The 25,010-nt window shown below is 31.8% G+C and overlaps 1 protein-coding gene across 1 annotated transcript in view; it reads left to right on the top strand.

Annotated features, from left to right (window-relative positions):
• The window catches only part of Cacna2d1 (calcium voltage-gated channel auxiliary subunit alpha2delta 1), a 449,854-nt gene that overhangs the window by 373,445 nt on the left and 51,399 nt on the right, over positions 1-25,010 (top strand). Inside the window, exons 13-19 of the mRNA XM_076835140.2 lie at positions 6,069-6,147; positions 7,253-7,302; positions 8,680-8,769; positions 14,709-14,786; positions 16,666-16,740; positions 17,017-17,091; positions 21,009-21,065. Of these exons, the coding sequence (XP_076691255.1) occupies positions 6,069-6,147; positions 7,253-7,302; positions 8,680-8,769; positions 14,709-14,786; positions 16,666-16,740; positions 17,017-17,091; positions 21,009-21,065 (504 nt within the window). The remainder of the gene's footprint in view (positions 1-6,068; positions 6,148-7,252; positions 7,303-8,679; positions 8,770-14,708; positions 14,787-16,665; positions 16,741-17,016; positions 17,092-21,008; positions 21,066-25,010) is intronic.

The following is a 25,010-nucleotide window of genomic DNA, read 5'->3' as shown; positions in this document are numbered from 1 at the left end:
TTCTTAGCATGATATCAATTTACCTGCAAATACCATAATTTTATTAGCTTTTGTTACTGAGTAATATTCCATTGTGTATATATACCACAGTTTCTTTACCCATTCATCTATTGAAGGGCATCTCAGTTGGTTCTACAGTTTGGCCATTGTGAATTGTGCTGCTATAAACATTGATGTGGCAATGTCACTGTGGTATGCTGTTTTTAAGTCCTTTGGGTATAGACCAAGAAATGGGATAGCTGGGTCAAATGGTGGTTCTATTCCAAGTTTTCTATACTGCTTTCTATGCTAGTTTCATACTGCTTTCCAGATTGGCTGCACCAATTTGTAGTTGCAACAGCAATGAATGAGTGTGCCCTTTCCCCCACATTCTTGCCAACACTTATTGTTGCTTGTATTCATGTTAACTGCCTTTCTGACTGGAGTCAGATGAAATCTTAGACTCTGTTTTGATTTGCATTTCTCTAATTACTAGAGATGTTTAACATTTTTTTCATATATTTGTTTATCGATTGTATATCTTCTTCTGAGAATTGTCTGCTCAGTTCCTTAGCCCTTTATTGATTGGATTGTTTGTTGGGTTTATTTTTTTTTTGAGGGGGCATGTTAAGTTTTTCAAGTTCTTTATATATCCTGGAGATTAGTGCTCTATCTAAAGTGCATGTAGCAAAAATGTCGGCTCTCTCTTCACGTTATTGTTTCCTTTGCTGAGAAGAAGCTTTTTAGTTTGAAACCATCCCATTTATTGATTTTTTATTTTATTTCTTGCACTCTAAACAAGTCTTGTTAAGGAAGTTAGGGCTTAATCTGACATGATGAAGATTAGGACATACTTTTTCTTCTATTAAGCCTAGGGTCTGTAGATCTTTTTGAGGTAGGAAAGATTAATATTCCACAAATAGAAAATATTATATCATTGAATTCTGGAACTTTGTAGTCATCATCATCACTATCATCATCATTATGGTAGCTAAGATTCATGGAGCTTATAGTTTTTATGTGTTATAAATACAACCTTTATTTTTTATGACTGGAATGCTCATCTGATTAAAAGTATCATCATCATCATTGTCCCCATTTTGGAAATATATTCTTTATATTTAATATTCTTTAACAAATTAAAGAAGTTAAGTAACTTGTTGAAAATCAACAACAACTATGTGGCAGAGTCAAGAATTTCATTGATAGCCTAAATTTCATACCATCATATAGAATGAGCCTGGCTGGTCGTCTGTCTGTGTCTTTCATCTGCGTGTGCTGATCATCATTTGTCCACCTGGGAGCCTGCCTTCTAGTCAGGCAGCTGGGCTTCACCCCTCTGGGATACATTCCTCACAGCTTCAACAGCCTAAGATAGATAGTCAGAACTTTGTAGGTTGAAATTACCTTTCAGATCATTTGGGCTTTTAAAATAAATGGTGACACAAGAATTTGGACACTTTCATTTATTGTATAATGTAATAAAACTAGAGATGTGGGTTAATCAAACACTCTGGGGTTGAGTACGTGTGCAAATTAAAGAGACCACTGTAGAATTTTCTCTTGAAACATTCAGTTCCGTCTAATATTTTGATAGGCTTAATACCAAAAATTTTAGTGCATAGAGTAGATTAATACAGCTCATCTCTGACATCATTTTTCTAACATGTCTCAATAGCTGAAGCTTTTATTTTAGTTTTACTGGCTTCCTTTCTCCATAGACTCACTTCCATTATTCTTTGGAGATTTGCCTGTTGTAAATTAAACTTGAACTCTGGGTAACTGATAATTGTTGAGGTGACAGTTTCCAGTAACTGAGTTCTGCTGGGAAGAAAATTCTTAGGACTTTTTAAAATAGGTTGACCCTGTGGCTTTGGAAAACTCTTAATTGAAGAAAAGTATTTTAGTATTCAACAAACGAGACAAAACAAATTATAAAACAGATTAGCAAAAGTCAGAAACATAGTGTAAAGTTGTGAACTAATGGCTTATATGGAATAAACAAGTAGTATATTTTAAATAATCCAAATTTACTGAAAATTAAGGTTATTTTTGAAACAAGTAGTCCAGACTCATATACTTTTTTTATTGGTTGTTCAAAACATTACAAAGCTCTTGACATATCATATTTCATACATTAGATTCAAGTGGGTTATGAACTCCCATTTTTACCCCAAATACAGATTGCAGAATCACATCGGTTACCCATCCACATTTTTACATAAATTATTGGAATTATTGTGTTCATAGAAAAAAAATATTTTTAAACAACTAAGGGTACACTATATAAATTTACAACTAATAATGACTGATTTTTTAATTTGCCTAATCTTATCTACCCCCCAATTATTGTTACGTCAGTGAATATACTTTTACACCTAAGGGTGAGTTGAGAGTTACAAGATTTTTGTATTCTCTAGGAATATCAGAGCATGTGGATGCTATAAGTGTAATAAATGTCCTTACATTTTGCCTAAATTTTGTTTTACTTAACTCCAGCAAGCAAATGTACTTAAAAAAGAAGAAAAAAGATTAGTTATTTACTCTAAGTTTAATGAAACTACCCAAATTCCAAAGTGTGAGATGACTATAAGTCCAGCTTCAGTCTGCTCTTCCTAAATATCATAATGAACTGACTAATATACAATACAGAGAAGAGAACTTGTCTCTAGTCTCTGTAAAATGAGAAACTACTCATTTTGTTTATTCAATTTCCTTTCATTTAATATTTCCATTTATGTGTACAGTATTATAATAGATACTAAGTTGTACAATCTTGGAATTCTTTTATCCCAATTCGATATTTATTCAATGCTGTTTTCCCACATTACCTCTGTTAAAGCCCTGGGCTCTGAGCATTATAAAAAATATATGTGAAAGCCATTTACAATGGATCATGTATGTCTAATACGTGATGATGAAAACTTCACAGAAGTACACCCTTTAAAATAAGAGCCAATTTAAAATCACACTAGCTGAGAAACTTACAACTGAATATGAATATTTCACTTGGAAATTCCCAGTGTGCTTTTGTTATATGATTATAAATGTGCTACTAGACATGAACTAAATAAATTTCCCTCAGCAGAAGTTGAGTCTGCCATGATATAGGAATAGTCTAAAGTAGGTAGTTTATACTTGAAAGTTCAGATAAAATATTCAGCTTGTGTGACTGACTACTGATTTAGTGTTTTGAGATGTTTTATATATCTTTTTATTTTTGTACAGAACAATACAAATGCACTAAAAAAGCTCTATATTTATACCCCATCTTTGATAATTAAATTTACCTTAAATTTTAAATTGTGCATATTTCAAGGGTTGATTTTATTTCCCATTTCTCCAAAATTATGGATAAATAAGAATTATATATTTAAAGAAGTGGAAAGCATCTGAAGGTGGGAATAATAGTCATCTCTGGCTTTGGGCATCTAAATTTTCAGAGTTCAGTAGTTCATTGACTGCTCCACAGGGTGGCAGTAATATAGTACACTTCAGGAGAAATGAAGCCATTTGTAATTCCAAGTGAAAAATCAGTGCACACAGATTTTTCTAAATTTTGCCAATTCATTATCTACATGCACTATAAAATATGTAATGTAAATTTTTATGAAATCATCGGACTTAAAGTTTTTAACTACATAATTAGCTACCATGTATTAACAAAGACAAATTTAGCTAAGATACAGCACCTGGGAATGAAATATTTGTGTATTGATTTTCATGATGGTATAAAGAATATGTGTAAGGCACTATTGTAGATGCTAAGTTTTGAGTGACATAGACTTAACTTTTTCTCAACTAAATATATAGCTGGGTGTTATAGTGCACCCCTGTCATCCCAGTGACTCAGGAGTCTGATGAAGATGATTTCAAATTTAAGGCCAACCTGGACAACTTGGGGAGACTCTGTCTTAAAAAGTCAAATGGGCTGGGCATGTATTCAGTGGTACCTACTTAGCATGTAAGAAGCCATGGTTCAATTTCCAGTAATGAAAATATACATATATTTAATAAAATAATATCAGAACCTTCTAAGATAATCTATAGTTTATAAATTTTTTAAGTGTATATGTATGTGTATATATAAACTTGGGGGAAAATAAACAGATATGATAGATTTTGTAAACATTTTAATGATAAGACAGTTGCAAACATTATAAGAGTACATTTTTATTCTTAAGATTTTTAGTATCTACTGGGAGAAATTTTTCAGAAAAAAAATGGTTATTAAAATGTCTGCAGCAAGGCAAGTGAAAAATTGAGAAAAGAGGTACAAGTTGAACACATATAATAAGCAAGGCATTCAATCAGTTAATGATCAGCTTACATTTAAATGTTTAGTTAACATCTAAATAACCAAGAACCTATGTGAGAAAAAGAACAAAGAGGGGGTACAGTTTAGGATGCTTAAAATTTTGTAATTAAATGTGACAGGATAGACACCCAGCTCTGATCCCAAATTCCTTAATTTTGACAACTTCTGAAGGCTCCATGTAGGCAAACATATGAGGGTTAGGTGAAACTTTTGTACTAAAACAAAGCAATCAGTCTTTTTCTACTGGATATTTTTTAAAAGTTAAATGTTTATTTGGACTATTTGAATGATAACATTAATCAAAATAATCTCACAGTGGGGGTCTAAGTGTATAGCCTTTTGGTTATTAGAAGTGCTTACCTTCCAGAGGCTTAGACATGATTCACTTAGTCATATTCATTTAATTTTTTTACACTGAAAAGTATCTTGTGAAAAATATTTCACCACAACACTATTGTGGTTACAGTAGACACAGCTAGTGGTGACAACTAGACACAGCTGTGCTTTGTTTGAACATCTGAAACTTGACTTACCAACCTTACTTATGAAGGACATAACCAAGTGCTCTCTGAAGCATCTGGATTTTTTTCCCCCTGTTCTGAATTCATGTGATGATTGTTTAAGGTATGGCAGTCAAATTGAATTAACAGTTAGGGTGGTCAGCCTGCTTATAAAAACACTTCCCTTTAGGGGTAGGCTGAACTATGTAAGCAGTAACATGATTTTCAAATATATAGAGCCCCCTAAAATGACCCAACTGGAGAAATAAAGAAAATGAAATTATTGCACTTAGAGGGAGAATTCCTAAAGATAGAAGAAGGGCTAGAGAGAACATGTGTGCATGAGAGTGGGAAAGCCAGCACAGGCGAGTGTGAGCCACATTCTACCTTTAACCTAAATCCAGTCATTTATTCTTATAATTTTGAGCTAATAAAAACTTAATCACTTCCTACATTACTAGCTAAGGCAAACCTGAATGACTTAAAGAGTGGCTCAGATAAAACCTTAGCAAGAGAAACAGCAACATCCCAGTATGAATGTTGGGGGCAGGGATTATTAAGATGTCATCTGTGTGGCCAAGTCCAATAAAAGAAAAGAAACAGATGTGAAGTCTCTGAGATTTGTGCTCTGTAATCATGTACAAAAGATTAAGCCATTAGAAAATGTCAATTCAAATAGACAATTCACAGAAATTAGGAAAAGCTAGGAGCATATTTGCCTATTTATCTGTGTCAGCCATCTTTTCTAGAAAATAAGTCATGTAATAGCATCATGATTATATGTGTGCATCTTAAATAGTTCCATGCTGTGAAAGTAGCCAACACTGAGTTGACTTGCCTTAAGCAACTAAAAGTAACATGACCTTCTGTATACATTTTCCTACCTATGATATACGGAAATATTTTTTTGCCCTGACTCTCTCTATATGTGGGTGATATAACCAAGTGAGACAGGTTTAACCAGGTCAAATTGAGGTGGACCTGAAAGATGCATTTTCTACTAATGAAAGCTTAATCATGCTCCTGCCTGAGGACTGGGATATGATGCAGGACACCAAAGTGCTAATCTAAATTTGGCAATTGGAGTCTATGTTTATAGAAGGCTATGTGATTTCCCTCTGGTGCCCTCCTGAATTCTTTATTCACTTAAATTTTTCTTGTCATATGAAATTAACTGGAAAACTTTATCGTGTCTTGCTGTAGCTATTTTTATTTGCCATTCAATTAAATTTTTTCAAGCCTAATGGATACTTATTTTTCAATTCATCTAGGTACGAGTGTTCACATTTTCAGTTGGTCAACATAATTATGACAGAGGACCAATTCAGTGGATGGCTTGTGAAAATAAAGGTAATTATCTGTTTTCCTGACTATGTTTTATTAGAAGAAAAAAATGGGGGTGGTAGCTTTTAAAGTTTACATTGTCATATAAAATAATCTATAGTTGTACCTAACTCTTATAGGAATCAAAGCAATAAGATTTTGTGTGTGTGTGTGTGTGTGTGTGTACCAGAGAATTTACCCAGGAATGCTTCACTACTTATCTATGTCCTCAGTATTTTATTTTGAGACAGGGTCTTGCTGAGTTGCTGAGGCTGACCTTAAATCATGCAATTCTTCTGATTCAGCCTCCTTAATCACTGTTATTATATAGGAGTGCACAATAGCACCCAGCTCAAGGCAAAAAGATTTTGAACATTTTTTTATAGTGAAAACATAATACATTTTTGGCATTAGAATTATATTGTAATAAATTATGAAATCATAATATTGTAAATTCATAAAAGGATGTATTGAATAATAATGATATATAACAAATATAATTTTATATGGAAAAGTACAAATAAAAGAATATCTGAATTTTATAAAACATATGACAGTGTGACACATGTGAGCCTGTTTTTGAGTTGCTAAATTACTGTTTTTTGAAAAATGTCTCATACATTCCTAGATAAATTTTGTGTAGTGAGCCCATATTTCTTTTGTGCCAGAAAAAAAAAATGTTATTTGAAAAATAAACTGTGATACCATAGCAACTAAAAGAACCTGAAGTATTCTGAAAGTTATATTTAGGCAAACATTTTATGTGTGTGTGAATATGTGCATGGATATATACGCATATAATATATATATATATATATAAAACTATATATCTACATCTTTAATAATATGTATAGTGAAAATATATTTCACTATGCCATTTTTCCTACTTCTTTATAGAAGAATATTTATTTTACACTATCTAAGAAATTCAGTAAAATTTCTCATAAAGCCTGTTCGTATGTTGCAAATATTCATTTATCAAACATCTTCTGAATTTGTCAGTTGTATATATATTTCAGCGTTTGCCTAATTTAGCAGTGAAAAACATATCCTTTTATCCTACAAAGACATAAAACAATTTTGTCTATTATAATGAAATATTTATATGTATAAATACATATATGTATTTCAGGTTATTATTATGAAATTCCTTCAATTGGAGCAATAAGAATTAATACTCAGGTATGTTTATTTGAAATTCACTTATAATATTTTTTCAAAGTTTAAGATATTTTTCCAGTTTAAATGTGCTCAATATAGAAAGAATAGATGAAAATGAAAAAAAAAAAAAACAACCGAAAATGTTACTTTTTTTACTAAAATGCTGAGTATCATAATGATGGATTTTTATTTCATTAAGGTTCCAAGTGTTTTCAAACATCCAAAACTCAGGTAAAAACATGAATAGAAATATGAATATATTATTTTTCTCACCATAATGAATATAATCAAATTTACTAACAGTCTCATGTTATTGGAACTTGATTCTGTTGCAGATCACTTAAGTAAATTTCTTAACAATATAGAAGTTAAACAATAATTATTCTTGACAAATTATACAAAGCCATAGTTATTTTCAAATAATCCCTAAAGATCTACTTACTGATTAAAATAGTTACAAGGAGACATGTTTTCTAATTCATTCAATTGAAAACACGTATATTGAGTAATTTTTTTGTAGGATTAGTAATGAAGTGAATTTAAATGTATATTATTTTTAATTCATAAATTATTGTTTAAAACCATCTCTCAATTTTAAACATAGCTGAGAATCTACAAAATAGACTAAGTCACAATTTAGGATAAATAACACTGCCTTTGTGGAAATTAATACTGAATACATTGAATGTTGAAATGAAACAGCAGCTGCATTTGAGTCTCATGTCTAGATTTGGCACCATATTTCATTTATTTTTTGATATGTTTAAATGTAGTTTTGAATTCCAGCCAAACAATCTGTGATATGAAAGCAAGTATGTGACTGCTTTATTATTTCAAATTTGTGCAATTTCACACAGTAAATCATAGTGCCTTAAATAGTTTAGATCAACATGAAACAATTCATAAGGCATGTATTTCACTTATCATAGGCTGTACCTTGAGAAACAATGTTCTGATTATTGTTGCTAGAAAAAAATGGGGGTAGATATATTATGTAAATAAGTCAAATATTGTTGATTCAAAGTATGAAGACTTACCACTTATGAAATGCCCAAAATAGGATTAAAAACTGATGTGATTCTACAATTTGTATTTGGGGTAAAAATGGAAGTTCATAACTCACTTGAATCAAATGTATGAAAGATGATATGTCATGAGCTTTGTAATGTTTTGAATAACCAATAAAAAATGAAAAAAAATTAATATACCCTTCAAAAAATAATAATTCACTCTGTTAATAATTTTATTCCGTATTCATTTTTAACTCTAGATTATTTTTCCCCCTGTGGAAATTTGTTTTTTAAAGCACATAGCTTTTCTAGTTTTGAAGCATAGCTTTTTTCTTCTTTCTTTCTTTTTTCCTTTCCTTCTTTCTCTTTTCTTTTCTTTTATAAATAGGAATATCTGGATGTTCTGGGGAGACCTATGGTTTTAGCAGGAGACAAAGCGAAGCAAGTCCAATGGACAAATGTTTACTTGGATGCACTGGTAAGGGATTAGATGTTAAACTAGACTGCTATTAAAAAATAGGCACATATCTGACTGTTCTTTTTTAGGGGACATTTCTCTTTTCCTGTTTAAATTAAACTCTTTTTAAAATTCCTTCTATCACAAGCTTTTGTAGCCAGAATTTAAAATAATTTGAATAGAATTCTAGATTTGTATGTAATACGGAGCTACAAATGTAAAGTATTATTTTGTTTTGTAGTTAATCCATTGAGAATGAAGAATTTCCATCCTAGAATGTTGAATTTATAGAGATTTTCATAACTTGTTGAAATTTAATGTAGAAAAATGCTCAATGCCATGTAAATGAAAACCTATTTCTAAAGATTTTAATGAAAGTATTTTTAAATTAGATGTCAGCTAGTAGAAATGTACAACCTCAAAGGTAATCAGACTCACCAGTATTCAGAAGTACATTCTATTAGGCAAAAATCTTATCATTCATTGAAATCATTACAGGCCTAATTACCTCTTCATATGTAATCTTATGCTTTGAATTCAAATCCAGACATTTTTAATGGAAATAGGATACTGGTGGTTGGTTCTGGTGTAAAACAACATGCCAAAGGTCCACAGCACAATTGACATATTAGAATAGGTATTCCACCACACTTTAAAGCAGTAGTTCTCAAATGGGGGTAATTTTGCCCTTCACAATTCATTTGGAAATATCTATATCTATCTATCTATCTATCTATCTATCTATATATATATATAGATCTATCTATATATATATAGATAGATCTATATATATATATATATATATATATATATATATATATATATATATATATATATATTTTTATTTTTGATGGTCAGGGCTGGAGATTGAGTAGCTGCTACTACTGGTCTTCAGAGGCCGGAGATGCTGCTAAACATTTTACAATGCACAGAACAGTCCCATTGCGAACACATGCGCAAGAAAAAATTATCCAGCCCTAGATTTTGTAGGATCAAAGTCATGTTTTGATGTTATTTTTATTTTCCTAATATTCAATTTATAAAGATTTATAACACTTAAGATTTATTCATATGCTTAATCTTACTTTGAAGTCTTTATTCATGCTTTGCTGGAACAACATACTGGGGAAAGCCAAAATACTAAGTCCTAAAAAGTAACTGCTGATTCAGTAGTACCCTTTCCCCTACTTGGAGTCCAATTATATGCTGTTACTTCTTTTTTCCATGCAATGTTGAACCCAAAGGGCAAAATACAATCCATTTAGAGTTACTTATCATTTGATTCTTATAAAGTAAACACATACAGGAAGTTAGAAGAAAAATAGGCACTATTAGCAGTGGCCTTGCACGCTAAGAAAGATAAAGTGAGGCTTGCTTACCTCAAGTCGTAGCTAAAATTACCACCCAATGTTCCTTCTTGACATCACTTATTTACTTAAGGTCACATGGTCATCTAAAGCTATGGGCAAGATGTTTCACTTTTTTAAATCCATCCAAGACAGTGTATGATAGGAGGAGCCAATAATTATTCCCTGTTGCTTTCCTATGACCAGAAGTTCATTAACCAGAATGTCTGCATTGCTGGTAAGGTTCCTACTGATAGCACAAATGACATTAGAAGGAAATGTTAATTCTAAATGTCTGTTTACAAGCTGAAACTAAATGTAAAACAAGAAAAGAAATGGAACACACGAGTTGGCTATGCAGTGCACACAAATAGAATTTTTTTTTTCTGGTTTCAGAATAAGGGACCCATTGTATATTTCTAAGTATTTTTTTTTATAATCACTTTATAATTTATACCGCAGATTCAAATTATGTTAGTCCAATCCACAGTTTTATTAAAAAGGAAAAGGAATATTTGAAGACAAAGTGTAATATAATATGAAAAATTCAAAGAGCTCTGGTGTTTCAAAAAAAAAAGTTATATGTCTGGGGGTAGAATGGGACATAAAAAAAAATAGTGATGTTTTAGCTAAACATATGAGTTCAAGTATGGTTTCTTTAACTGATGGTGAGGAGAGAAACCACATAAATATAGTATAAAATTGGGGAGTGTACTGGATATATTGAAGGACTGTTGTCACCTATAGAACTAATAAGATATCAGAACAGAAGGAGGTAACTGGTAGAGGATGATTTTATTTGGGAGATAAAATGAGGCTCTTTAAATAAAAAGAGAGAGATGAAAAGAGTTGGGTTTCAGAAAATAAATATTAAAACCAAGGAGATAGAAATCTTATATATTATCTTGGTTTTTATTCTCTAGAAATACTGGCAGTACTGATAAACACAGTATACTTTTTGGTTCACTTGATAAATGAGGGAGAAAATGGAAATTGGGTGCCAATGAATTCATCCATGGTTATCTTAACTCTAATGTGTTAGTCATCTAGGACCTCATTGAGGGTACATAACATTTTTGGAAGCAAAGTATAAAATTCTATACAAATGCAGAAATGAGGCAAAGATAAAGACTACATCCAATCTATATTTTCTATCATGATATCAATTTTTAAAACTTTTTTAGTCACTTTTTGAGTTTTTTGACCAAAGTACATGACAAAACAAAACAACAACAACAACAAAAAAAACTCAGAGGAGAAAAAGTTTGTGAGGCTCAGTTTCGGAGGTCTCAGTCCATAGAAATCTGACTCCATTATTCTGGGCCCAACATGAGAAAGCATAATGAGGAATTACCCAGTGGAGGAAAGCTGCTCAGCTCACGATGGGGTCAGGAAGCAGAGAGAGCAGAAGGGACCAAAAGTAAGATGCACCTTTCCAGGATATAACTCCAATGATCCACTTCTTAAAGCCACTCCCCACCTGCCTATAGTTATCATCTAATCCCTTCAAACTAGGATGGACTGATTAGGTTATAACTCTCTGAATCCAGTCACTTGACTTCTGAATATTCCTGAATTAACCCAGGCAGTTTAGGGGAGACACCTCACATCCAACCATAGCATTCTACCCTGGGCGCCCCAAACTTCATTTCTATCTAGTAATGCAAAGTGCATTTAGTCTATCTCCAAGAACCCCATTGTTTTAACAGTTTTAGCATTGCCCAAGAGTCTAACTTCAGAATCTCCTCTGAGACTCTAGGCAAACTCTGAGCTGTGAGCCCTTGTAAAATTCAAAAGCAAGTTACATGTATTTAATATATTAGAGTCGTACAGAGCAAATATTCCCATTCCAAAAAAGGATGAAAGAAGGGATGGACCCAAAGCAGAGCTAGGCAAACAGGTTCCCAACTATACCTACAGCATCTAGGACACTTGGTGGCAATATGGTTATTTTCAAAGGGTTTGGTCAGCTCTTCCCCTTTGGCCTTGATGGTTGCACTTCACATAGGCTCTCTTTTAGCTTGGTTCTCTCCTAAGTCAACAGCATTTTTAGTAGACAGTCCACATTACTGGAATCTCATTTCCTAGGGTCTCCATTCCAGCTTTGGCTTCCCCATAACCCATTGCATTCTCAGGAACAGCCCACAGGAACTCCAACCCAGCTACACTTTGCCTGACTTCAGAGGTCTTCCTTTGAAATCTTGGTCAAAGCCTTCATGACCACTTAACTTTATGCAAAATACTTAGCATCTTTTTAAGGGTGTTCTCTCTTCAATAAGGATACTTTCCTTATCCCCAGCTTCTCATGCACATTTCTGGCCAAACCACAAGTTTTTTTTTTTTTTTTTTAACTTCTTTCCTTCTGTTTTCTGCTTTCAATTCTCAATGTAAACCTAGCTAAGAGCTGCCATAATAGCCATGCCACTGATTGAATGCTATTTTGCCTTGAAATTTCCTCCACCAGATTTATTAGTCCATCACTTTTAAATTCAACCTCACATAAAGTCTCAGGACGTGGGAAAAATGTAGCCAAATTCTTTGCCATAATCCATAACATGAATGACCTCTAATCCTGTTCTCAATAGAGTCCTCATCTCCCTCTGAAACCTCACAAGCACAGTCACATTTCTGTTGGCACTCTGTCTTGTGATTTCCCACCAGAATTGCCCATTAACATCCACTTTTAGTATTCTAAACCATTTTCAGCCTGCATTGCCAAACTTTTCAAAATTCTTCCTACCAACCAGCTCCAAAATGTTGGGAACCACATGGTCACTCAGTGCCAGTGTCTGTTTTAGTCACCTTTTGCTTCACTGTAACCAAACTACTCGACAAGAACAATTTAGAGGAGGAAATATTTATTTGTGGCTCACAGAGGTCTGAGTCCATAGATGGCCAACTCCATTACTCTGGGCCCATGATGAGGCAGCATATCATGGGTAAGGGCCCAGCAGAGTTAAGATGCTCAACTTGTGGTGGGGTCAGGAAGGAGAGAGAGAGAGGGAGAGAGAGAGAGAGAGAGAGAGAGAGAGAGAGAGAGAGAGAGAGAGAGAGAGAGAGAAGGGAGCACACTCAGAATGGGCCAAAGTGATGATACCCCATTCCAGGGTACCCCATTGACCATCATCTTTGAGCCACTTGCTACCTTCCTACAGTTGTCACCCAGTCTGTTCAAACTAGGATAGAATGATTAGGTTACAGCTGTCACAATCCAGTTACTTTACCTCTGAACATTCTTGCATTAACAGAGGCACTTCATTGGGGACCCCTCATGCAAACTGTAACACTTTTCTTATAGATTGCAACATAAATAGAAAATTATCTAAAGTAATCTTCACAGAATTATTCTCTGGATACCAGCTTTATGAATTTATGATCTGACTTTCTATTGAGATAGAATGTTTTCACTGAGAATGTTAATTTGCATAATTAATTAAGGATCTCTTCATTCAAATGTTGTTTTTTAGGATGAAACAGAGAGCCAATAGGTTTATCATCATGTATTGAACTATCTGTAGCTATGCCAGCTTATCTAGTGTCTTGTTCTGCTGGAAGTTTGTGGATGATTGCCCTCCTCCCTGAATCAGCTTTCATTGCTTTAGGGCTTCTTGCATGCACAAGTAAAAACTAAAGCCTATTTTAGGCATTCTCTCCATAAAACCACACTGTTACTGGAATTAGAGCAGAGTTTATGAGGTTTGAATTGGGGGTTATTTTTTAGGAGATTACTAATATTTTCTCAGTATATTAGCAAATTCAAATTTTCTTTAAAGAGTGATTTGGTAAAAATGTAGTTTTAACATGAAATAGTGGTTATGCATACACAGAGAGACACACACATGCCATGGATGTCAGTAATTAAAAAAAAAACTTCTATTTTACATAATATCCATGTATTCTTTTAATATATGAGAATATCAATCTGCTGATTAATCGAAAGGAATTATTTTGTTTTGCTAAATTACTTCATGACTAGACTTTCATATTTACCATTTGCAAGTTTATTTTTCTACATTACTTTCTAAAAAGTAATATTTATTTTGGGTGTTATTTAGAATTAATACTTCTTTTGTACAGCATAGCATGTATCTAGAGTGTTCCAGAAATGCTATATCAATAGCTTAGTTCTTTTACTACACATTTGTGAAATAGCATGAATAGTTTGGGTTAGGGCATTAAAAGTTAAGAATAAAACCACAAAAATGAAGTAAATCACTTAAAATAATATTTTTATATCATTGCTTATGGAGGGCCCTGATGGTAGATAAACTATCTCTGTGAAAAAGAGCATGGAGGGTGGACAGTTACTAAGATGTTTAGAGACTAATCAATCTTTACATAAGTAGAATGTTTTTATTTATTTGCAATGCATACTGGAACAATATTTCAAATCTTACATGCTTTAATAGCTGCCAAATAAGTCTTTATTATTTCCAAGACATTTTCATTGATACTTTGAAAACACAAAACTTTGATATTCAAAATGAGTTACAAGTTATTTGTGGCTCTTTATCAAGTAACTATAAAATGAAGTCTTGTATATCAAGGTCTAAGGCAGTAGGACAAAGTTCAAATTGTCATTTTCATTTGCCTTTTCTCTCAATCTGTTTTTAGGAACTGGGACTTGTCATTACTGGAACTCTTCCGGTCTTCAACATAACTGGCCAATTTGAAAATAAGACAAACTTAAAGGTTAAAAGTTAATTGATAAAATTAATAATAATAAATGATAAACTGTGATGTTGAAGCTTAATGTGGATAAGATACTCCTGTAAGGAAATGCATACAGTGTAACTGTCTTGTGAGGCCAGAGGTCAGTGGCAGCAGCTGCCTGTGTGATAACCACCTGGGAAAAGGAAGGTCAGGTCAAACTCTCTGTCGCCCCAGAGTCGAGGTTGAGCTTTGCTCTATTTAATTATGACCTGATGAGAACACAGAGTCAGACTCTGGGAGTAATTACATGATAAATGGTCAATACGGTGTGCTCATTTTTAAAATGCATTTGATATATTTATGAAGTTTGGGGGGTGGGGGGTAAGAAAGACCAAAAACTATAAAGATGTTTTATCAGGTGTATATAAATGCATTTATTGAATCCTTACTCTTCCAATTCCTAAACAATAGATTTTTTAGTCATAATTCAAATATCTGATTTGTAGTTCTTTTTTCCTGTTTTTTTTTTTTTTAAGATACAGGGAAAATACTTAATGAGTTTCTAAAAAATGTTAGATTTTTGTAACACTGGTAATATTGTCATGCAATGAAATGCTATTTGAAAGTTCTGAATAATTATTTTAAAAATCATGTACTTGTTTTGTTAATTTTGGTTTAAAAGTAGTGATAAATTTTTATTTCTCAATTTGATTCAGAATGAATTTAAGAAGGCAGGAGTTAAGAATTTTTAATAGCAAATGTTTATTTTATAATGTGATACTATTTATTTGAAGGGATATTTATTTCTAGTGCATGGTTTAATGAAGTCTGCTACACTTAAGCATTATTTGTACAATTATTGTAAACCTCAGTTGAGTTGCTTATCTTAATAATATAGCCATATCCAATATCAGTTATTTCTCTTTAGGGGCCCATTACCATTCTTAAATATCTTTGAATTCTAAAAATTGCAATTCATAATGGAGCAATTGTCATATTCCTCATTTGCATTTAAGATCTCAGTATGGTCTGTCTCTGAGATGGCTTTAATTTGAGAGTTTAGTGCAGAGTAGGATTATTTCATGGCAAAAGAGCATAGTTGTTGACATGACTTTAATTTTGTAAGCACCCACACAGAGTTTAAAGTGTTTTTTGTAATTTCTGACTAGATTTTAAATTTTGTTTGTAAACAAATTTTGATTTATTACTTTATAATTTATATAATTCTATTTAAAAAAGTTTTATGACTCAAAATTTTAACACAATTTTCATTTTTATTTCCCTTAGATGAGTATGATAGTTATTTTCAACATAGCTTCTTGACTTGAAATTAAAACCATGATGCCCATTATATAGAGAAGTTATTAGCAGCAATTAGGAACACTGTCTTGAAGATTTGATTATTAATAAGGTCACATATTTTGAAGATAGTTACAAAAAATGGGCACTATCATTTGTAAGAATATGGTGTTTCTTTATTCCATACTGGTCCAATTTTTAAATTGAACGTTTTTGTGGTTTCTTAATTGTAATATACCACAAAGTCAATGCACAAACATGCACACATGTAGCTGCAATAGCCAACAATGCAATAATAAGTATTACATAAATAAATATTAGGAGAGAAAGGTACAAAAAGTTTCAAATGAAAGTTTTCAGGTATCTTAGTCATCAAGATTTCATTTAAGTTGAGTAACAGTGATAATAAAACTATGGAAAAGATCAAAGCTTAGAATCTTTGTAAATTGACACCAAATTACAATCTGTGCACACTCACACACACACACACACACACATTTGTTTACACTAGTATGGAATACAACCATTACTACAGCAAAAGGATGCATATATATTATTATTGTATAGAAATATATAATTTGGGGTATAAAATAAACTACTTTTTGCCATCTTGTTACAGAACCAACTGATTCTTGGTGTGATGGGCGTTGATGTGTCTTTGGAAGATATTAAAAGACTAACACCACGTTTCACAGTAAGATACAATTTACTTTTTTGGTAACTTTTCCTGTTCTTAGAACTGTGTATTAATTTAGCTTGTCTATAAAGTACTTAAGTAATTCTGAAAAAATGATGTGCAATTATCTTAGCAAAGGAGCTAAATATCATCCTTAAAATAAAAACTAGAATTAGAATGTCATCCTTTAGCATGCTCTTAAATGTGATAAACCAATTAATTTAACCTTTTTTAAAAATTATGTGGATTTCTAATTGTGAGAATACATCTCTAAACTTTTTTATTATTTTTCAGCTCTGCCCCAATGGCTATTATTTTGCAATTGATCCTAATGGTTATGTTTTGTTACATCCAAATCTTCAGCCAAAGGTATGTATATAATTTGTTTACAATGCATAGTATTTATAAAATTAATGACTCATGATCTTAATAGGATTCTCATTTTAAAATTCACTTTATAGCATTAAATACAAAAGAATAGTCTATAATCTGGCTCCCTTATTAGATGACAAAACCACAGATTATGACATGTGAAGTGGTAAAAGCATTTTCCCTTACCAATTTAGATGAACTAATATTCTTATGTGAAAGACAGCCATTATCATCTCCTGAGCCTACTTTCACACATCACATGTGTGGCTTTGATTAAGGCTGTGAGGGTGTGCTGCTGCAGACATTCCTGTGACCCTCCTAAGCATTAGCAATGTTCCTTTCTGCCCAGGCTGCGTTACCCATTGCCCTTTTCTTCTGATAATTACTCTGCTTTCCATTTCCCAGACGATTATTTCACATTGGGGCAGGCTTGTAAATACCTAAGAAAAAAATTAAATCAGTAAAATGTATATTATGGGTTTCAGAAATGGGAAGTGTAGTTTTTACTAAGTGAGTTGTTCTGGAAGCCATAAAATCCATAGACAAACTATTTTATCCTAATATTTATATCTACTTTCCCAAGATACAAAACATTTTTAGAAAATACTTCATTCAACTCATTTCAGTTTTCATTAATGCTTAAAAAGGTGTTATGGCAAAATTTATTTACCTACATTTAGAATTAGACAAAATCTTATATAATGGAAATTTTGTAAACATTTTTAAGTGACTGATGAAATTTGAGGAAAATGCTGAAAATGCTATAAACCATGGAGACTGTTACCTCCTTCTCTCTGTCATGGATGTTGAATGAGTCCCAGATTAGTAAACACAGGTGTGCCCACACATACACACATGAAGTTGTATCACTGAAATATTCAAAACAGCAATAAGGACAATTGATATTGAGTTACATATTAAATGTGATGATTTATTTTAGCATCTTAATATTGAGTTACATATTAAATGTGATGATTTATTTTAGCATCTTAATGTTTCTATATTATTTCTTCTCACTTTGGAATTTATTGCCATATAAGATCCATCATGATATAAATATTTGCTAAGCATACATGGCCATTGAGCATCCTATATCATGTTTAAACATATTATTTTTATAAAAGTTTACTATAGTACTTGTCTGTGTTATTAAATTATTACAGTTATTAAAAGTATGTCATTTAAATTCCTCAATATCATTGCTTATGATTAGATAATCATGCTATGATTTCTGTCATAGTTGAAAATATCTAACTTTCTAAATTTCAAAAAAAAAAAGTTTAAACTTTTCAAATATTATTTGAACTTTGTGTACCCAGTGTATTTCAGATTATATCTTCTTAATTAAAGTAATCTAAAAGCAATATAAATATAATGTGCTGAGGAGTACAAAGAGTCCCAATTTTTCTGATTATAGACCTTAACCTTTCCCCAAAGGAACTATATATGTTAGAGATATACAAATATCAATTTAAGTTCTAGTTTTCATTATGAAAATGAAGTAGCAATTTGAAAAAGGTTTTAACATCTTCTACAATCTCCTAATGACTGATATTTATATAGAAGATATTTTATCACTATTTGATGATGTTAATATGTATTCAACTTATATTTGGAATAATAAATACACCAAAATTCATAAAATAACAAAAAATATACATTTCATAAGATTTGCATTAAAAACTAGTTGACTTTTTTCTTCCAGCTCACAAATTAGCTCTCATGTTTTGGTATTGGATTTTATTAAAAGTAAGCATGCAACAGTAAGATTTTTTAAAAATACTCTTTTAGGAAATTATTTAAAAAAAAGAAACAATTCTGAAAGGTCAACATACTGTCTTTCCTGAAACTTGTGAATTAAATATGCTTGTGCACTCTCATAATTAGCAGGATAAATATTATGATTTTTACTTTGTAAGTAACAATATATGTTGTACAGATTAATATAAGAACCTCACAAAAGAAACTATATAGTATGAATGTTTCAGAAATTGACAAATACAAAAAAACAATATGGTAACAGATGTTATACCAACAAACTTAATCTTAATTCTTTCATCAGAAATTCATCAATACAAATGAAAGAAAATGTAGCTATATCCATAGTACCAATTATTAATTAACAAGATGAAAACCTAATGTTAACCAAACATACCTGGTTTGGTGTCTTTTTTGTTTTCTTTCTGATATTATAATCTTATTTCAAACTATTTTAGTATAATGTTATAGTTCATAGAAGTTAGGATAGTGTCCTCTTAAAAGCCCCAAATATCAGTAAATAAAGTAGCTATGAAGTTTTTTTTTTAATTCTTTTTTTTAAATTGATTTTATTATTTTTTTAAAATACACAACAACAGTGGAATGTATTACTATCCTTATTACACATATAGAGCACAATTTTTCATATCTCTGTATATAAAGTATGTTCACATCAATTTATGACATTATACATGTACTTTTTTTGCATTACAATTCTTAATGCACATATATACCACAGTCTTTCATATCTCTGTTTGTATATAAAGTGTGTTGACACCCAATTCAAGTCTTCATACATGTTCTTTAAAACACACTGTTTTTTCTCAATGTTTACTGTAACTTTATGACCACAATTTTTAAAAATATAAATAGGTCTCCTGATTTATCCTTATTTTATTTTATTTTACATATTTTATTTCTACCATTTTGTTTTATTAAAATAACCAGATATGGTCTAATATCTAATATTTGATATATCTAATATTTGATATATTTTCAAAATATCTAATTTTGATAAATTCTGATAGATATTTATTATATTGAAAATGGAGTATAATATATGATTTGGAAGTTCATATCTAAAATGAGTATACAGTGTTATGGTTGAATTCTTCATCAGTTCAATAGAAATAACATTGAGTAAACTTTCAGAAAACAAAGGCACAAATTTCAAATGTTTAAGATGTTTCAGTATTTTGTAGTATTGCTTTATTCAGGCTATTGTGGTTAAAAAAAAAAAAAAAAAGGAGACTGGTGGCTTATAAACACCAGAAACATACTTTTCACAGTCCTTAAGGCTAGGATGTGCAAAGCTGAGGCATGGGTAAATAGGTGCCTTTTTCTCATATACAGCCACCTTGCTTAGACCTCACATGGCAGAACTGGAAATGATCTCTGTCAGGTTTGCCATAGGTTACTAATCCCATGGAAGGATGGGCACCTCCTCAGCCTAATTGCTTCCTACATTGCTCCTCTCCTTCATACCATCAATTTTGAGGTAAAAATTGCAAAATATGAATTGGAGGAGAAAGTTAGCAATATTTGCAGTTTGCAAAGTTGGGTCATATAAATTCTAACAATTCCTATTTCTTAATCTATTTATTTTTAAATCAGGAAAATTCAAAACTGTCCGGTACAAATTATTTTACACTTTCCAAGTGTGTACTTTTCTAGGAAAAACAGGAGAACATTAACAGTTGGTTTGCTTAAACAATGATTTTTATGAGGATAACAGTTGTTTTTTAATTACAATAGAATGCATTTTGACATACAGTACACAAATGGAGCACAACTTCTCATTCCTCTAGCCGTCCATGGTTTAGAGTTACTCCAGTAGTGTAATCATATATGTATATAGGGTAATAATGTCTGTCTCTTTTTACCATTCTTTCCATCCCCACAATCCCAAACCTCACTTCACTCCCGTCTACACAGACCAACCAAAGTGAGGATAACAGTTTTTATTTATTAAAAATATTTTTAAACTTTCATTTTTTTTTAAATCAGCTCATCATGAAATCTATGCTGCTTATCAAATATTTTGAATTCTAAGTATCAACCACTTTTTGACTAAGGAAATATGTGATCACAATTGATTATAGTATTACCTATGTTAACATGTACTGTGATGAATTATCATTTTTTTATTGCTTCAGCCTATTGGTGTAGGCATACCAACAGTTAATTTAAGAAAAAGGAGACCCAATGTTCAGGTAAATGAATGAAGGTAGACTTAGCTGTGCTTTCAAATTTGCTAAATCAGAGTTGAGATCAAGCTTGGTCTTATAGCTTTTGATTAAAACTGCATTTCCTGACATTAGCTTACAGAGCATGAGATGGAAATGAGCATCATTTCTCAATAAACTGCAGCAAAAATGTTATTAATCATGGGAGAGGATATGCATTGGTGAACTAAAGATTGCTAAGTAATTATGTAATAATATTAACAATCAAGGGTATTCGTAATGAGATGGCTTCTAAAAAGGAAATATTATTAAATATTGTGAAATTAGTGTCAAATCTTTGTGATCCTAACAATTTGCTTGTAAAATTGACTTCTAATTGCAAATAGAAATTCTTATGTGATAGTTTCCATAAACCAGAAATTTTAAGCCAAAATTTCTTTGAATTTCTAAAGTGTAATTTGGGATTAGAAGTTAATTTCCCTTCAGCTAATTGAAAATGTTCAATATTGCAAATAAAAAGTGTGAATATGTACCATCTGGCAAATTTATTGCAAAATCTTTGCCATCAACAAGACTTAAAAGTTATTATATATATGCTGGGAATGATGGCTCATACTTGTAATTCCAGAGGCTTGGGAGGCTGAGGCAGGAAGACTGCAGATTCAAAGCCAGCCTCAGCAATAGCAAGGAGCTTTGCAACTCAGTGAGACACTGTCTCTAAGATACAAAATAGGGCTGGGGATGTGGCTCAGTGACCAACTGCCCCTGAATTCAATCTCTGGTATGCCCCCCAAAAAACAAAAAAGTTTGTTTATTTATTTATGTATGTATGTATGTTTCTGGGCACACTAAAAATAATCAGCATAAAAGGATACTTTCTACAACTTTGAGAATTTCAGAATTTCAAAGAAAGTTCAACATTTAATACTTTCTATATAAGCTTACCATTTTCTTAAAAAAAGTGTTGGTCACATTAAAATGGAGAGGTGGTGTGATTTCAGAAGAGGTTGCTAAACTGTGAATTAAAACTAAGTTTGAGTTCAGTTCTTCTGGAGGCTAACAGTGGAGTACTTCAGTTTGTACCTGAAAAGCAGTGTCTCTGCCCTGCCCAGACTGTTCATCTGGGAAATGAAGCATATCTGTTATTACTGGGCCCCTTCTCTTGAAATTTCTGATTTACTTTGGCCTCCAAATTATTTTTAAAGCTTCCGAGGTTGTTCTAAAATGCAGAGAACTGAACTAGTAAAAGCTTCATTTCTCTTCCAGCTCTAGAGCTCCAAGAAAATCTGAATTTCATGTTGTTGCATATGAGTCCCTGAATCTTTTACAATTCTTATAAAGATTAATATTATGTGTAGGTCATTCTTGATATTGATATTTTGTTACTCTCCTTGCATGTTTTCTTTTTATGTATCATCTTAAATTATACTTTTTGCAATCCTGCATTTTAGTGAATTTTAATTTTTGTAGCAAAATCAAATATTGCATGTAAATATTATGATTAAAAAATAAACATCCTGAATAATAGTTTATGTTATTTTTGTTTTCATTCTAAGAAAACTCCAAATGGCAATCTAGCAACCATATAAGACTTTTCAATTTGAGGGATATTTTTGAAGGATGAAGTATTGTAATCATAGTGACAAATAATTATTTCAAATTCAAAATTTGCTAATATTGCATCCTGCCTTTTATTTTCACAAAATGAATGATTGTTATGATAGTTGATATTTAAATTTTGCAAATAGAATTGTCACATATTTACAATGAGCAAAAATAATGGGCATTCAGAGACCATAGGATCAAACAAATTTCTATTCTTAATCTTGTCTTGTTTTTTTCTTATTAGAATTCTGAAAATTTTTCAGTCCCTATGCCTATGATGAGTCTTTTTAAAAGGTGGCCTGTCAGATTGCCATTTAAAAATACAAGTGGTGCATTGATATGTTTCTGTTATGATTTCATTTTCTTCTCTGTGTCTTTATATGTTGGATTGGGACATGATCTTCATATTGCCAAATCTTCCTGATAATGCCTCCTCCCTGCATGCTGTTTGGGTCTGGTCATGCTATGCATTATCCATTGCATGTAAGATAAATATTCTTTTTTTCTGTTTTCATTTTATCATTTTGATTATTTTTCACTTTGTTTGCATTGAGTTTGTTAAAATTTTAATTCTGTTTTGAGGGTGTTTATATGAAGATGGTTTATTTCATGGAAATTTACATAGGCACTTCTGAAATATTAGATTGAGTGTCCTTTCATTAGGGACTTTCTATGTTTCTTTTTCTTTCACTTTATTTATGTATTTATTTGTTTGTTTGTTTTGATGCTGAGTAATCAGAATGGAATCCACTGGGCACTTTATTCCCAACCTTTATTTATTTATTTGTTTATTTATTTATTATTTTTAATTTGGAGACAGGGTCTCACTAAGTTGCTTAAGGCCTCCTTAAGTTGCCAGACTGGCCTCAAACCTGCAGTCCTTCTGTCTCAGCCTTCTGAGTCACTGGGGTTACAGGTGTGCACCACTTTTCCCAGCTCATTTTCTTAACCACAGACTTTTCAGTATTACCCTTTTATTTTCCTCTTATGATATATGTTTTTATTTTCTTCTTATGGAATATTTATTTGCTTCTAAATCAAAACTGTGCCCTCCAAATTATGTTATTGGGGGCGCAGGTTGGGGTAACAGGGATTGAACTCAGGGGCACTTGACCACTGAGCCATATCCCCAGTCCTGTTTTGTATTTTATTTAGAGACAGGGTCTCATTGAGTTTTTAGCACCTTGCTTTTGCTGAGGCTGGCTTTGAACTCGGGATCCTCCTGTCTCAGCCTCCCTAGCCACCCAGCCAAATAATGGTTTGTTTCTCTTTCAAAAAATTAAATATTTGGCCTGGCACAGTGGTGAAAACTGTAATCCCAGGTGCTCAGTATGCTGAGGCAGAAGGATTGCAAGTTCAAAGCAGCCTCAGCAACTTTGTGAAGCCCTAAATAACTCAGGGAGATCCTGTCTCCAAATTTAAAAAAAAAAGACCTAGGGATGCTGAAGCAGTTAAGTGACCCTTGGTTAAATCCCCAGTACCCAAAACAAACAAACAAAAAATCAAATACTTAGACTTTTAGTAATATAGAACCTTCTGATTATAGTCAAAGAGTTCTTAAGCAGTGAATATAGTTCAGTTTTAGAAATACAGATGAGGGCTGGGTTCCTGGCTCAGTGATAGAGTGTGAGGCATGTGTGAGGCACTGTGTTAAATTCTTAGCACCATATATAAATAAATGAATAAAATAAAAGTTCATCAACAACTGAAAATATATTTTAAAAAATACGGGTGAGATTATCTTTTTTTAATTTGCCTTTAAGTATTCTCATTCATCAAAAACTAAGGGAATAAAAAAAAATATACTTATTTAAATGGAGTTATTCCTTGAAGGCAGTTTTTTCCATAATTATAAAATACTGTGTATGCTGTTATCCATACCCCAAAAAGATATGCTTAATTTTAATAAATTTTTAACTGTTCCTTTTGTGTTGGGAAGTCTACTCTCCTAAAGTTGTGTTCAAATAGTGATGATGAAAAGGGAGGCTGATAATTACCAAGAATCTGGTGATTGGGCATTAATCTAGAACAGTGTGCATTTAATACCACTACCTAATTAAGTCTGAGACTTGGGTAATGTTTATTTTAATAAACATTTAAAATCTAGTTTCTAAAATTTTTCATTTATAAAATCATACATATTATGATTTATTGTTCTAGTGAACTTTGAAATTCTATAACATGTTATTAGCAGGTGTTTTAAAGGAACATTGATTTAGTTCAGTAAGTCTTCAATATGTGATTGTGAAATTAAAATAATAGTATCATATACTTATATATAAATAAATTATCTTATTCCATGGTGAACTTTATTTGTTATTATGCATCAGCAAGAAAAGTCAGGAAATAGTATTTAGTTAAACTTTA

Source organism: Callospermophilus lateralis, chromosome 1 (genome assembly GCF_048772815.1).
Source record: "Callospermophilus lateralis isolate mCalLat2 chromosome 1, mCalLat2.hap1, whole genome shotgun sequence".
Lineage (NCBI taxonomy): Eukaryota > Metazoa > Chordata > Mammalia > Rodentia > Sciuridae > Callospermophilus > Callospermophilus lateralis.
Note: the sequence above shows the minus strand (reverse complement) of the source record. Positions and strands in the feature narration are given on the sequence as shown.